The sequence below is a fragment of the Chelonoidis abingdonii genome, chromosome 14 (genome assembly GCF_003597395.2).
Source record: "Chelonoidis abingdonii isolate Lonesome George chromosome 14, CheloAbing_2.0, whole genome shotgun sequence".
Taxonomy (NCBI): Eukaryota; Metazoa; Chordata; order Testudines; family Testudinidae; genus Chelonoidis; species Chelonoidis abingdonii.
The window spans coordinates 31,214,084-31,228,673 of NC_133782.1; the positions used below are offsets into that span (position 1 = coordinate 31,214,084).

General features: G+C 41.6%; 1 protein-coding gene across 1 annotated transcript in view; it reads right to left on the bottom strand.

Annotated features, from left to right (window-relative positions):
- Positions 1-14,590, bottom strand: part of RALGAPB (Ral GTPase activating protein non-catalytic subunit beta) — a 131,623-nt gene that overhangs the window by 57,629 nt on the left and 59,404 nt on the right. The window contains 2 exon segments of the mRNA XM_032789267.2: positions 408-522; positions 12,410-12,577. Of these exon segments, the coding sequence (XP_032645158.1) occupies positions 408-522; positions 12,410-12,577 (283 nt within the window).

Sequence of the window (14,590 nt, forward strand, 5' to 3'; positions counted from 1 at the left end):
ACTAAACTGGCCTGACATCACACCTGAGCACAGTAATATCCTAACCTACACTTTTCTTCCCTCTCTCCACAAGTACATCCCTATTGCCATAATTTCTTACTCTGAGGATGGAGGGACATCCCTTGGGAACCTTTATGGAGGCTATTCTTATATTAGCCAGAGGGAATGCTGGAAAGCAAGGTGTGCCATCTGCTTTCACTTCCTCTACAGCCTGATAAGAGTTGAGCTTGCTGCTTCAAAAGCCCTAACAATCTGGTAGAAAGACCAAACCTGTACTCTTTTGTGCAGAGGACAAACCGCAGGATCATTGAGTCAGTACTGCAATGTCACCTGTAACATTTGTAGATTATTTCTGAAAAATGCTGACAAAAATAATCTCACTGAAATCAATCATGCTAATTCGTTACCTCAGATTTTATGGTCCCAAAATGATGAGGGAGAGGCAACAATGACAGCAAAATATTGATAGAGGATCTTCTCAGGTCTGTAGGGTTTACATAGGTTTTAAACTTTGAGAGCTCTCTGCCAATAAGAAAAAAAAGTGTTAGAAAGTTAATCAACTTTTCACAGGAGTTTGGAATTAAATGTAATTCCATACGGATTAAAATTTACAAGCACAAAAGATGCTTAACAAAGAGCACACTGTATAATATGGTATCTATTTCACTTTGGGTTTAGAAGCCTTACTTTGTGTTATCAATGATCAGACTTTGAATTCGTATGTCATTTTATTTTTAACAGAAAGGTTTATCTGTAGCTCTGGCTTCAGCATAACCAACTAGGACTTTAGAATTCAACTTTAACAACCTAGGCTTTAAGAATTCGAGCTTTAGAGACAGAAAGACCCTTCAGGCGAATCCTCCAACTGCAACATGAAACAGTCCAATAGCTTGATATACAATGCAATAATCAGCTAGTAAGTTCCACAGAACCATGGTAAGTGTCGTCATTTCATTTTCAGTGAGTTCAAATGAAGCTTATCTACCCCAAACAAGAACATACATGCTTTCATGGCTGGTTTTTAAATGCAGTTTGAAACCCATACATTAAGCCCTTCCAGTCTCATGACGATTTCACACCTACCATTTTCAATAGCATGTCATCTCATACTAGTCCAATAGTCCTCTTAGACCTGGTAAAACATTCTAAGTATTTTATCAGGTGCCAACCCAGCAGCTGAATGTATACTCTTTGGTACCCACGAGCTAGACAAGGATAAAGCAGCAAATATTTCCTCTAAACCATTCACACGTTATATTTTAAACCAGGGATTGGCAACCTTTGGCATGTGGCCTGCCAGAGTAAGCCACCTGGCAGGCTGGGCTGGTTTGTTTACCTGCCACATACACAGGTTCGGCCGTTTGCAGCTCCCACAGGCTGTGGTTCACTGCTCCAGGCCAACGGGGGCTGCAGGAAGCATCATGGGACAAGGGATGTACTGGCCGCCGCTTCCCACAGCCCCCATTGGCCTGGAGCAGTGAACCACGGCCAGAGGGAGCTATGATCAGCCAAACCCGCGGACACAGCAGGTAAACAAACCAGCCCGGCCTGCCAGGGGGCTTACTCTGGCAGGCCATGTGCCAAAGGTTGCCAATCCCTGGTTTAAACTAAGGTAACGAGTTGTGCATAGGCACAGTCACACACAAAAGTTAGCTATATACGGTATTGCATCCATTGCATGAGACCTAGAAACAGGATCTCTTTTTACAAAGAGAAGACAAATTGCCTCTTCAATCAAACTGAAGGAAAAAAGAAGCATGTGACATGGTTTTAATCTGTACTTTCCTTGTCAGAATAAGGCTCTTTAGCCTCCACTCTAATCTAACATTGGGTTTCAATGTGATTGCGCATACAAATCAAAAAAAGAGTGGCGGCAATTGACATTTAACCTCTTACACTGAACTCCCAGAAGGAATAAACACTTCTGTGAGTAAATACACAGATTACACTATATTTCAAATAGAGATTTGGTAAAAAGGAGTTTAAGCCCTTTGGCAAAGTCAAAGCCATGCCAAAACCTGGACCCAAACAAGAGAATGATGATTGAGAATGTGCTCTTAGCCCTTTGGAGGGATAACTTGTGCTTCTGAATGGTAGTTTAGGAGCAATATGACAGCAAGGAAATTCACCTCCTCATTTTCCATTAAATGCCACCACCTTTTTAGCAAAATGTGCTCCCTTCTTTACCCTCTGCCACATACTCTCATAGAAGGTTAGGGTTGGAAGAGACCTCCCTGCTCAAAGCAGGACCAACGAAATCATCCCACCCAGGGCTTTGTCAAGCCAGGCCTTAAAAACCTTTAAGGATGGAGATTCCACCACGTCCCTAGGTAACCCATTCCAGTGCTTCACCACCTTCCTAGTGAAACAGTTTTTCCTAATATCCAACCTAGACCTCTCCTACTGCAATTTGAGACCATTGCTCCTTGTTCTGTCATCTGGCACCACTGAGAACAGCTGAACTCCATCCTCTTTGGAACTCCCCTTCACGTAGCTGAAGTCTGCTATCAAATCCCCCCTCACTCTTCTCTTCTGCAGACTAAATAAGCCCAGTTCCCTCAGCCTCTCCTCCTAAGTCATGTGCCACAACTTCATCAGATTTCTTTTGGCCCAATCCTCCAATTTGTTTAGGTCACTCTGGACCCTATCCCTACCCTCCAGTGCATCTACTTCTCCTCCCAGCTTAGCATCATCCACAAACTTGCTGAAGGTGCAATCCATCCCGTCATCCAGATCTTTAATGAAGATGATGAACAAAAAGGGCCCCAGCACCGACCCCTGGGACACTCCGCTGACACTGGCTGTCAACTAGACATGGAGCCGTTGATCACTACCCACTGAGCCCGATGATCTAGCCAGCTTTCTATCCACCTTATAGTCCATTCATCTAATCCATACTTCTTTAACTTGCTGGCAAGAATACTGTGGGAGACCATATTAAAAGTTTTGCTAAAGTCAAGGCATATCATGTTCACTGCTTTCCCCATATCCACAGAGCCAGTTATCTCATCATAGAAGGCAATCAGGTTGGTCAGGCATGCCTTGCCCTTGGTGAATCCATGTTGACTGTTCTGATCATTTTCCTCTCTTCCAAGTGCTTCAAAATGGATTCCCTGAGGACCCGCTCCATGATTTTTCCAAAGGACTGAGGTGAGGCTGACTGATCTGTAGTTCCCCGCATTCTCCTTCTTCCCTTTTTTAAAGATGGGCACTATTTTTGCCTTTTTCCAGTCATCCATGACATCCCCCGAATGCCACAAGTTTTCAGAGATAATGGCCAATGGCTCTGCAATCATATCAGTCAACTCCCTCAGATGCATTGCATCTGACCCCATGGACTTGTGCATGTCTAGCTTTTCTAAATAATCCTTAACCAGTTCTTTCACCACTGAACGCTACTCACCTCCTCCCCACACTGTGCTGCCCAGTGCAGCAGTCTGGGAGCTGACCTTGTCTGTGAAGACCGATGCAAAAAAAAACAAAAAAAAAACCACCGAGTACTTCAGCTTTTTCCAGATCTGTCACTAGGTTGCCCCCCGCCCATTCAGTAAGGGTCCCACACTTGCCCTGACCACCTTCTTGTTGCTAACATACCTGCAGAAAGCCTTCTTGTTACTCTTCACATCCCTTGCTAGCTGCAACTCCAATTGTGCCTTGGCCTTCCTGATTACATCCCTGCATACTCTAGCAATATTTTTATACTCCTCCCTAGTCATCTGTCCAAGTTTCCACTTCTTGTAAGCTTCCTTTTTGTGTCTAATCTCACCGAAGATTTGTTAAACCAAGATGGTTGCCTATCATATTTGCTATTCTTTTTGCACATCAGGATGGATTCTTTCTGCGCCCTCAATAAGGCTTCTTTAAAATACAGCCAGCTCTCCTGGATTCCTTTCCCCCTCATATTAGCTTCCTAGTGGATCCTGCCCATCAGTTCCCTGAGAGAGTCAAAGTCTGCTTTTCTGAAGTCCAGGGTCTGTATTCTGCTGCTCTCCTTTCTTCCTTTTGTCAGGATCCTGAACTCAATCATCTCACAATCACTGCTGCCCAGGTTGTCACCCACATCTACTTCTCCTACCAATTCTTCCCCATTTGTGAGCAGCAGGTCAAGAGGACCACGGACCCTAGTTGGTTACTCCAGCACTTGCACCAGGAAGTTGTCCCCAACACTCTCCAAAAACTTCCTGGATTGTCTGCGCACTGTTGTATTACTCTCCCAGCTGCTGTCAGAGTGATTGAAGTCCCCATGAAAACCAGGGCCTGTGATCTGGAAACTTCTGTTAGTTGTCTGAAGAAAGCCTCATTTACCTCATCCTCCTGGTCTGGTAGTCTACAGCAGATGCCCACCCCAACATCACTGTTGTTGCTCTTGCCTCTAAACTTAACCCAAAGACACTTAACAGGCTTTTCTCCAGTATCATACTAGAGCTCTGAGCAATCCTACTGCTCTCTTACATACAGAGCAGTAGGATTGCTCTGAGCTCCACTATGAGCTCTGCTGCACAATAGGTCTAAACATGTATGACTTGCCCCTATCCTTGTCATGGTTCAGTTCGCACACATGGGTTGAAATCTTGGCTCCACTGAAGTCAATGGAAGTTTTACCATTGACATCAATAAGGCCAGAATTACACCATGGGTATTTGGCAAGTGAACTGATGTTATCAGGTATCATTCAGAGACAGAGCACCCTGAAAACAGGAACGGCACTGTCACAAACTACTACACTTATTACTTGTGAAACCAAACAGTACCATCAATGATGTTAAGGTAGCTCTTCGCATGCACACTGCACCAGATAGAAATTGCCTAGGAAAATATCTTTAGCTTAACTTTTTTTCAGTAGTGAATACCAGGTAAATTCTCCTGCTCAGAGTTAAGACCTTTTCCAGGCCAAAAGGAACAGCAGCTCAAAATTCACAAGGGACAGATTTACATAGTTATTTTACATGACTTCAGGATAACAGCGATATTAATTAATATCTAAGAAATATAGTGTAGAGAGCCAGCCTGCACTGAATAAAATGAAAGATTATTAACTATTTGTCAACGTCACAGACGTACAGCCTCCTGGACATAAGACTCAAGTAAAGTTTTATGATGTAAGGAGCTGTACTCTGTTCTTTACCATATTCAAATCAAGTTAATTTTTTATATACCAAAACAAAAAACCCTAAGTGGCAGCATCATTCTCAAAATTAAGAAATTAATTCACAGGAATAATACAAATGTAAAATAGAAGAAAAATTCCATTGTGCATCAAATCTTTAAGAATAAATAGGCTATAAGCGCATTTGGAGCTAAGCTGGGCTTTTCCATTTCTTCATCTCTCCTTTTTGCTGCATGTTTTATTTTTAAAGAGACAAGTATATAATCAGAGTTTATGCACACAACAATTAAAATTACATTTTAAGAGGCAAACAGTAACAATTATGTAGATATATATGAGAATCTTAAAAAAAATGATTTTTAAATAACACTAACAGAGAGATGCATTGCTTACATAAAAAAGGCATTGATCGTGGATCATATCGGAGAAGTTATCCTTGACATGTAGGACTGAAAACATTTATTCATCAAGCTCATAGTCAGTATTGTCTCTATCCAGGGCACCACTGACGGACACGTTATCACACTAATCCTCATCCGTGCCACATGTGCACAGCTCCATACAAAGTAAGCTGCTGGTCAAACATTTGTAGGGTGGTGAGCACCTCATCTTTGCACACAAGCATTTAATTAGCTGAAGGATCGGTACAGGAGCATATAACATTTCACATGTGACTGGTGCGATCAATCCATCCACCAAGACCCATCCATGCCTGATAGCGACGGGTAGAATTGGATGCACTCAATCATCCCAGAGACATTCCGTTGCCTGATAATTTGACCTCTTCATGGCAAGTATAAATGCACTCTTTGTTGGTGGCAATTTTTCTCTCTGTTTGTCTGGTTCTTGGAAAACCATCCACCAACGTAGCTCTGCAAATGCTGCAATGCTGGTCTTCAAATGGTAAACTCGGCATATGAACACCTCTAGTGCATTTGTTACCTCACTAGTTTTATTAGTTACGTCCAAAACAGATTGCAAAGTGTTACAAAGGGATCTCACAAAACTGAGAGACTAGACAACAAAACGGCAGATGAAATGCAGTATTAATAAATGCAAAGTAATGCATATTGGAAAACAATCCCAACTCTACATATAAAATGATGGGGTCTAACTTAGCTTTTACCAATCAAGAAAAAGATTTCAGAGTCATTGTGGATAGTTCTCTGAAAACATCCACTCACTCTGCAGTGGCAGTCAAAAAAGCAAAACAGAATGTCAGGAACCATTAGGAAATAGACAGACAATAAGACAGAAAATATCATAATGTCACTATATAAATCCATGGTATGCCCACATCTGAATACTTCATGCAATTCTGGTCATCTCATCTGACAAAAGATATATTAGAACTGGAAAAGGTACAGGGAAGGACAACAATGATTAAGGGTATGGAACAGCTTTTGTATGAGAAGAGATTAAAAAGACTGACTGTTCAGCTTGGAAAAAAGAGACAACTAAGGGGAGATATGATAGAGGTCTATAAAATTGTGATTGGTGTGGAGAATGTGAATAAGGATATGTTATTTACTCCTTCACATAACAAAAGAACCAGGGGTCACACAATGAAATTAATAGGCAGCAGGTTTAAAACTAACAAAGGGAAGTACTTCTTCACATAACACACAGTAAACCTGTGGAACTCTTTGCCAGAGGATATTGTGAAGGCCAAAACAATCATGAGGTTCAAAAAAGAACTAGATATGTTCATAGAGGATAGATCCATCAATGGCTATTAATAGGGCCCTACCAAATTCACGGCTATGAAAAACACGTCACAGACAGTGAAATCTCATCTCCCCCCCATGAAATCTGGTTTTATGTGTGCTTTCACCCTAAAGTATACAGATTTCACAATCCAGACCAGCGTTTCTCAAATTGGGGGTCCTGACCCATAGGGAGTTGCAGAGAGGTCGCAAAGTTATTTTGCTTGGGGGGGGCGGGGGAGATGCGGTATTGCCACCCTTATTTCTGCACTGTCTTCAGAGCTGAGTGGTTGGAGAGTGACAACTGTTGGTCGGGCATCCAGCTCTGAAGGCAACACCCCACCAGCACCAACGCAGAAGTAAGGGTGGCAATATCATACCACATCACCCTTACTTCTGCACTGCTGCCTTCAGACCTGGGCAGCCAGAGAGTGGTAACTGCTGACTAAGGACCCAGCCCTGCAGGCAGCAGCACAGAAATAAGGGTGGAAGTATCATACCAGGCCATCTTTACTTCTGTGCTGCTGCTGGCGGCAGCTCTGCCTTCAGGGCTCCCAGACAGCTGCCACCACTCTCCAGCTGCCCAGCTCTGAAGGCAGCACCACTCCCAGCAGCAGCGCAGAAGTAAGGGTAACAGTACCACAACGTCCCCTACAATAACCTTGCAAACCCCCAATAAATTCCTTTTTGGGTCAGGATCTCTACAATTACAACTTCGTGAAATTTCAGATTTTAATAGCTGAAAAATCATGACATTTACAATTTTTAAAATCCTATGACTGAAATTGACCAAAAATGGATAGTGAATTTGGTAGGAACCTAGCTATTAACCAAGGCGGTCAGGAATGCAACTCCATGCTCTGGGTGTCCCTAGCCTCTGACTGCCTGAAGCTGGAAGTGGAGAACAGGGAATGGATCACTCGATTTCGTTTTCTGTTCATTCCTTCTGGAGCACCTGGCATTGGCCAATGTCAGAAGACAGGATACCAGACTAGATGGATCATTGGTCTGTCCTAGTATGGCCGTTCTTATGTTCTAAGTGGGAAAAGTCTCAGCCACCCTATGCACCTTCAGAGTGAGAGCGTGTGTATTTGGAGGCTGAATCAAATGCCTTCCAATATGATATTTTGATTTTTCCAGTCAATCTTTCAGTAGTGTCACATCCTGAAAGGGTGCAATAACCCAGCAGTGTGGCAGCTTTTAATGGTCTGACCAATAGGAACATCTCTCTGAAGGATATACAGTGACCTGTTCCCCAGCATGTTGAGGAACAATGTGAGTAAGGCTTGGCAAACATCTCATAGGAAGCACTAGAACATCTGTGTCCTGTGCAAAAACCCAGAGTTTAGTAGCACCTCTCTTCGTGACATTGATGGCACATAAGATAATTTATTGTCACCCTCTGCAGTGAGGCCGAGTGGCCTCCCTCCGAGCAGGAGAGTGAGGGACCATTACACTCCCTTTGGAGGGCAGAGCCTAGATCACCCCACCCCCCTCGCTGGAAGCACCAGGGTGTGACTGGAAGTATAAAAGGCCAGCCCTGAGGCTCAGCTGGAGGGGAGCCTGTGCAGGAGAAGGACACTCTGCCGGTTCTGCCGCGTCCCCGGGAGGAATCTATGCCTGGCTGTTGCCAATCCCCAGATGCCGACAAGCACTGGCCCAGAATGCCTGCCGTGTACCCCAAGGAACCGGAAGAGGCCAGGTATTGAACCCTGGAGAGGCAGGAAGTAGCCTAGGGAGCAGCCCGACTGCAGAGCCCAGTGTGGCTCAGTCAGCATGTTGCAGCTGGATCCCCGCCAAAGCAGATGCAACCAATCCTGCCCCTGCCATAGCCCTGGACTGGGACGCAGTGGAGTAGGGTGGGCCTGCGTCCCCTTGCCAACCCACCCCGGGATGGCTAATTTCCCCCTCCACTCTGCCAGGAGGCTCTAGCTCTGAAGAGGAGCTTCCCTTACCAGTAGCCCCGAAAGACTGGTGTGCTTGCTGGCCCCCCGAGCCTACTCGGGCCCAGGCCCAGCTCACCTGTAGACTGTTTGCTGGCTGCCTAAGCTCTACCCAGGCTAAAGCCAGCCCGGATAGGCTCTTAAGGGTTTTTGAGCTACCCAGACCCAGGCTAAAGCCTGACGGGGACTATTAATCGCCCAGCCCTATTGTGGGCTCTTGGCAGTCTCACAGACTCTGGTCCTGGCCAGACATGACCAGCCTGAGTGGCCTCCCTCCAAGCAGGAGAGCGAGAGACCATTACATTCTCCTACAGGAACTATGAAGAAACTCAACTGAACAGTGTGAGGCCGCAGCTTTATGATGACATGTGATGACAAAATTCTTCAAGCAATTCTTGGTATGCAGGAGCGCTTTTCCTGCAAGGTATGAGATTAACTTGTCCTTCATGTGGTATGAGGCAGTAGCTTCTTTGCTGTCACGCTGGACATGTTTGTGGAGTCAATGACTTTGTATTGGACAGGTGCAATGGCATGAAGGTCTCTTCTTTCTGGTAATGTTTTTAATTGATTCCTCTGCATACATGTCAAAACATGAGGTGGACTTTGTCATAGGTCCAGTATTTTCTCTCTAGCTTCATAATGAAGTGTTCAGCCAAACCGTGGCAGGTGTTAAGAGTTTCTGCTTTGTCAAGAGCTTGTATCTCAGCCATACCATGTATGACTGCTACACTGAAAGGCCTCTGCTAGCATAAAGGTACCAGTCACATTATCAGTAGTTGTTAGCTTAGGAAGACTATGCAAGATGTGCATTATTTTGCTTTTCACCTGGCACATATATAGCATTCCATCAGATTCTAACGCTAATTGTGGTACCACAGAGAACTCACTTTTCCAAAGTCTCACACATATCAACATCACACAGATCTAGACAAAACCAGAAGACTAGCAAAATAATGACCTGTCTGTGGTTAGCTCTGTAATAGTCCCTGCCACCTTCACTCTGATTTTCTTCTTCGCATTCAAGCACAACTTTAGTCTGTTTTTCTTGATTGTAGCCCATGATAATTCTTTGGGTTTTGAAGGCTTCATACAAGTCATGACCCAAAGTATCCATTCAGCTGACATCTTTAGCTGTCTCATCAGTGAAGACTGCTTTCATCAAAATATTAATGGAGCTCCTGCCTGTCATACGTGAATGGGTTGCCAGTCCGAGCAAGCTCAACTGTAGCTTTAAAATTGCCCCTTTTTGGCACTTGACAGCACCTTATGAGTCTAGCTAGTGCTGGGTTATTTCTGGGGAAGGCACTCCAACCTCAGATTTTGAGTGAAACAGTAAGTGATGTAGTTCTGAGGTTGCCAGGAAAAACTGGGAAAGGGGATTTGGAAGCTGTGTTATGCCCACAACTCTCCTTTCCTCCCAAAAAACTTTTAATGCTGTTTTCCACGTTTTATGGCTTTGCCTGTATCAAGCACACAGAAGGGAGCTAGTGATCTTCCAACAATACAATTTCCTTTTCAAAATTCCTCCCCGTTGTCAGGGTCAGAATTTTCTACACCTCTTATTTCAGTGAAGCCCCAGGCAACCATTGCAGAATAGTTGGCAAAAAAAATATTTCAGAGTCTTTCAGTGCTGCAAGGTGCAGATTCCAATTAGTAGTCCTGACAGATCAAATAAAGGGTAGCAAAGACTCAATCATGTTCATATATTGCAGCACTATCTCAAAAGTTGGCTAATTCGCTGATTCAACCTCACTGAATTGCTTGGTCCATTCTGCAGTATTGCAGCTCCCCATCATGTGGCAATAGATCATTAAGAGCAGAATGTACACTGGATGTGTGGAATTGGTCTTGCAAGTCCTGTGCTCCTTCAAAAAGGACTTCAAACACATTCATGTGTTTTTCAAAGACGACATCTAGGTATCACTTTTAAAGGGCAACAAGTGTTCAGGTGTGTGCTTCTATAAACAAAAGAAGCAGGTGTTCTTTTTGCAATGCGTGCCTTGGGACCTAATATAAGGTGAGTTTTGCCAACAGTTGGCAGTTGTCCCAGCATCTTCAACTTTTTCTTGATGTACTTTCTCTCCAACCTTACCAAATTCAGTTTATGAATGCACTGCTTATAGTAAGGTGCCCACTGAGCTTAACCAACTCCCCTATTGTGGTATTTTCCAAAGATTTAGCTACTAGTCAGTACTCTGTCTCCCCATTGATGCCTGAAAATTATCAAGACCAAAAGAAAAAAACAAGGATTTGTAATGAGTTATTTTGATTATAATTCATTGTGTTATGTAATGTATGTTATTCAACTATGTGCATACCAATTATAGATGGATTCAAGTAATTTCTGGCTGGATGCAGACATCTTAAGCAGAGTCTCATTACAACTCTTTTGGTATAATAAAGCAAGCTGATAATCAATATGACCAAATCACATTTTTTGCCTATGATGGCAAATCAACGTGGAGTGCTCCTTCCATTTATAGTCATCTGTAACATTCAAAAAATTAATCAGGGATCATGTTCTGAGCATTGCCCGATAACAAAGCCTTGTCAATTGAGGGCCATAATTTAACGTTGTGAGGAGTGCATGTCTGACATGTCTGTGTTAAAGAATAATTTTTAAAAGTTGATTTTTAAACATGTTCTTGAATACATATCTACATAATTGTTCTAGGTTTGCCACGTTCAGTAGCATTGTGTTAGTAGGAGAAAGGGCTTTCGAATCATACCCAACTCGACCTACTTCCAACAACACTGAATTATCAAAATGTCCACCAATCATAGCACCTGGAGCTGGAGGGAGGAGCAGCTCCCCCCCCCCCATTAAGATATTATGGCTCTGTGATCAAAATTATGATTCAGTAGATTTTTATCAAAATGACAACTCACTTACTTTTCTATCATTAAACTTGCCCACAGAATTAAACATGCTCCCAAGCAGAGGTTTGCTGGATTCTCATGGGCACCGCAGAAACAAGAACATTATATTCTTTGGAAAGGTAACATGCCATTATTGGTCAAAACCCCAATAACAATTAGTTAAAGCTAGGCTTGGAGGGATTCGATTTTTAATTGGTAAATGTCGATTTCACTGTGTACACACAAATAGACAATAAATATTTCCAGCATTATTAAATCAAAATGTACAGCTAGGAAAAGAAAGAAAAATACTGTTTGAGAACTTAATGTGATTTAAGAATATTTACTTTGTATATTTTGACATGTGATGTTCGCAATTTGGGTTTTAACTTTTATAAAGCTTGAACATTTTGAATCTCAACATATAGAATTAATTAAATAATTGTCTGACTCCCTTACTGGCTGAGCTGCCCGTAATTTCCCAGAAATGCGAAAACTTAAATAATTAAAAATAAAAAATGCTTTAAAATAAATATTGATACTATCCATGAGAATTATATATATAAAAAAATCAAATCCGCCAAGCCTTGTTAAAGGTAACAAAATGCAAGACCCTGTATGCACTATGAATATCATTATAAAGCCAGAGTTATTACCAAGCAATAATGTTGCTGTTTAATATATATTTACTGGGTCACCCTCAGGGTACAGTTTAGAATGCACTAATGAAAAACTATTCACAAGTAACATGTCACAATTTTTCTTTTGACATCTACATGAAAAAAGTATTTTACCTGTCAGGTAAAATCGTTTCAAGGGCAGAAATGAAGTAAGGAACCACAACATCAATCCCTTTCAGGTCGCAGCAGAACAACGGAGGAGAGTTTAGAATAATGCTGGCCAGCACTGGGTGGCAAATGAAATCTGCTATCTGCAAACCCTGAATTAAAAGCATGTAAAATCTGAAAGAGAGAGTCAGGATTAAATGGTTTATACAAAAAGAGCCTTTGCATTAGCAGCTAGACTGGTCATTAGTCAATAACTATTTTTAACCTTTTAAATTAAAACACAGACCAAAATGTTTCATTAACCAGGAGCCTACAGTTATGCTCCTGAATCCATATGCACTTAAGGGTGGCATTTTTAAATGCTCCTAAATGACTTCAGAGCACATATTCCATTGACTTCAGACTGCAAACCCTGATGGAGTAAGATAGCCAGATCAAAGAATTTCAGCTTTGATCTGTGGGAAGTTCGTATTTGGAAGGTGATGTTGGTCACAAATATAGCACAGGTTAGAGTCTTACTAATTTTGTTTGAATTTGTGTTGTTCACAGTAAGGATGCTAACAAGGACCCAGTCTAGTCTTTTTCAGCACAGGTAAATATAGTAAGTGTGAAATTTCTTAGTAGAATTTCAGATTTACACATTTGTTTCTACTAACATTTAGGAAACTAAAGAAAAAAGTATAAAGCATTTAATTTAGCAATATAAAATGAAAAGTAAAGAACAAGTAACATGCAAATAAAACTCTAAGTATAAAAAAAAAATCTAATTTGGTTTAAATGACTACTTTTATCCAGCCTGTGATACTTTCTACTGAGTCCTCATGCATAGGTTTTGGGATTTTGCCATTCCTGCTTTAAAAAAAAAATTTCCTTTCTACTTGTTGGTTGCGTGAATCTGCCACAGAATACAAAATGTACAGTGCTCACTTTATACTGTTTTTGATTACAAATATTTGCACTATAAAAATGATAAAAAGAAATAGTATTTTTCAATTCACCTCACACAAGTACCATAGCGCCATCTTTTTATCATGAAAGTGCAACTTACAAATGTAGATTTTTTTTTGGTACATAACTGCACTCAAAAACAAAAAAAGTAAAACTTGAAAGCCTACAAGTCCACTCAGTCCTACTTCTTCGCTAAGACAAACAAGTTTGTTTACATTTACGGGAGATAATGTTGCCCCCCTTCTTATTTACAATGTCACCTGAAAGTGAGAACAGGCATTGCAAGATATTTACGTGCTAGATAAGCTAAACATTTGTATGTCCCTTCATGCTTCGGGCATCATTCCAGAGGACATGCTTCCATGCTGATGCTTATTAAAAAAAATAATTACATTTGTGACCGAACTCCTTGTGGGAGAATAGAATGTCTCCTGCTTCGTTTTACCCGCATTCTGCCATATGTTACGTGTTATGGCAGTCTCAGATAATGACCCAGCACATTTGATTTACGAACACTTTCACTGAAGATTTGACAAAAATGCAAAGAAGGTACCAATGTGAAATTTCTAAAGATAGCTACAGCACTCCACCCAAGGTTTAAGACTCTGAAGTTTGTTCCACAATCTGAGACGGACAAGGTGTGAAGCATACTTTCAGGAGTCTTAAAACAGTAACACTCTGATGCAGAAACTACAGAACCCAAACCAAACCAAAATCAACCTTCTGCTTTTTTCATTTTCTGAGTTAGATGCCAAAAATGTGTATGTGTTGGTCCACACTGCTTTGGATTGTTAGTGAGCAGAAGCAGTCATCAACATGGATGCATGTCCTCTGGAATGGTGACTGATGCATAAAAGAACATATTAATCTTTAGAGCATCTGGCATGTAAATAGCTTGTGACACTGGCTACAACAGTGTCATGTGAATGCCTGTTCTCAGTTTCAGGTGACATTGTAAACAAGAAGCAGGCAGCATTATCTCCTGCAAATGTAAACAAATTGGTTTGTGCAATTGGCCGAACAGGAAGGACTAAGTGGATTTGTAGGCTCTAAAGTTTTACATAGGTTTATTTTTGAATGCAGGGTTTTTTTTTGCTTTTTGTTTTTAGACACATAATTCTACATCTGTAGTTCAACTTTCATGATAAAAGATTGTACTACAGTACTTGTATTAGGTGAATTGAAAAATATTTCTTGTTTTTTACAGTGCAATATTTGTAATCAAAACTAAATATAAGT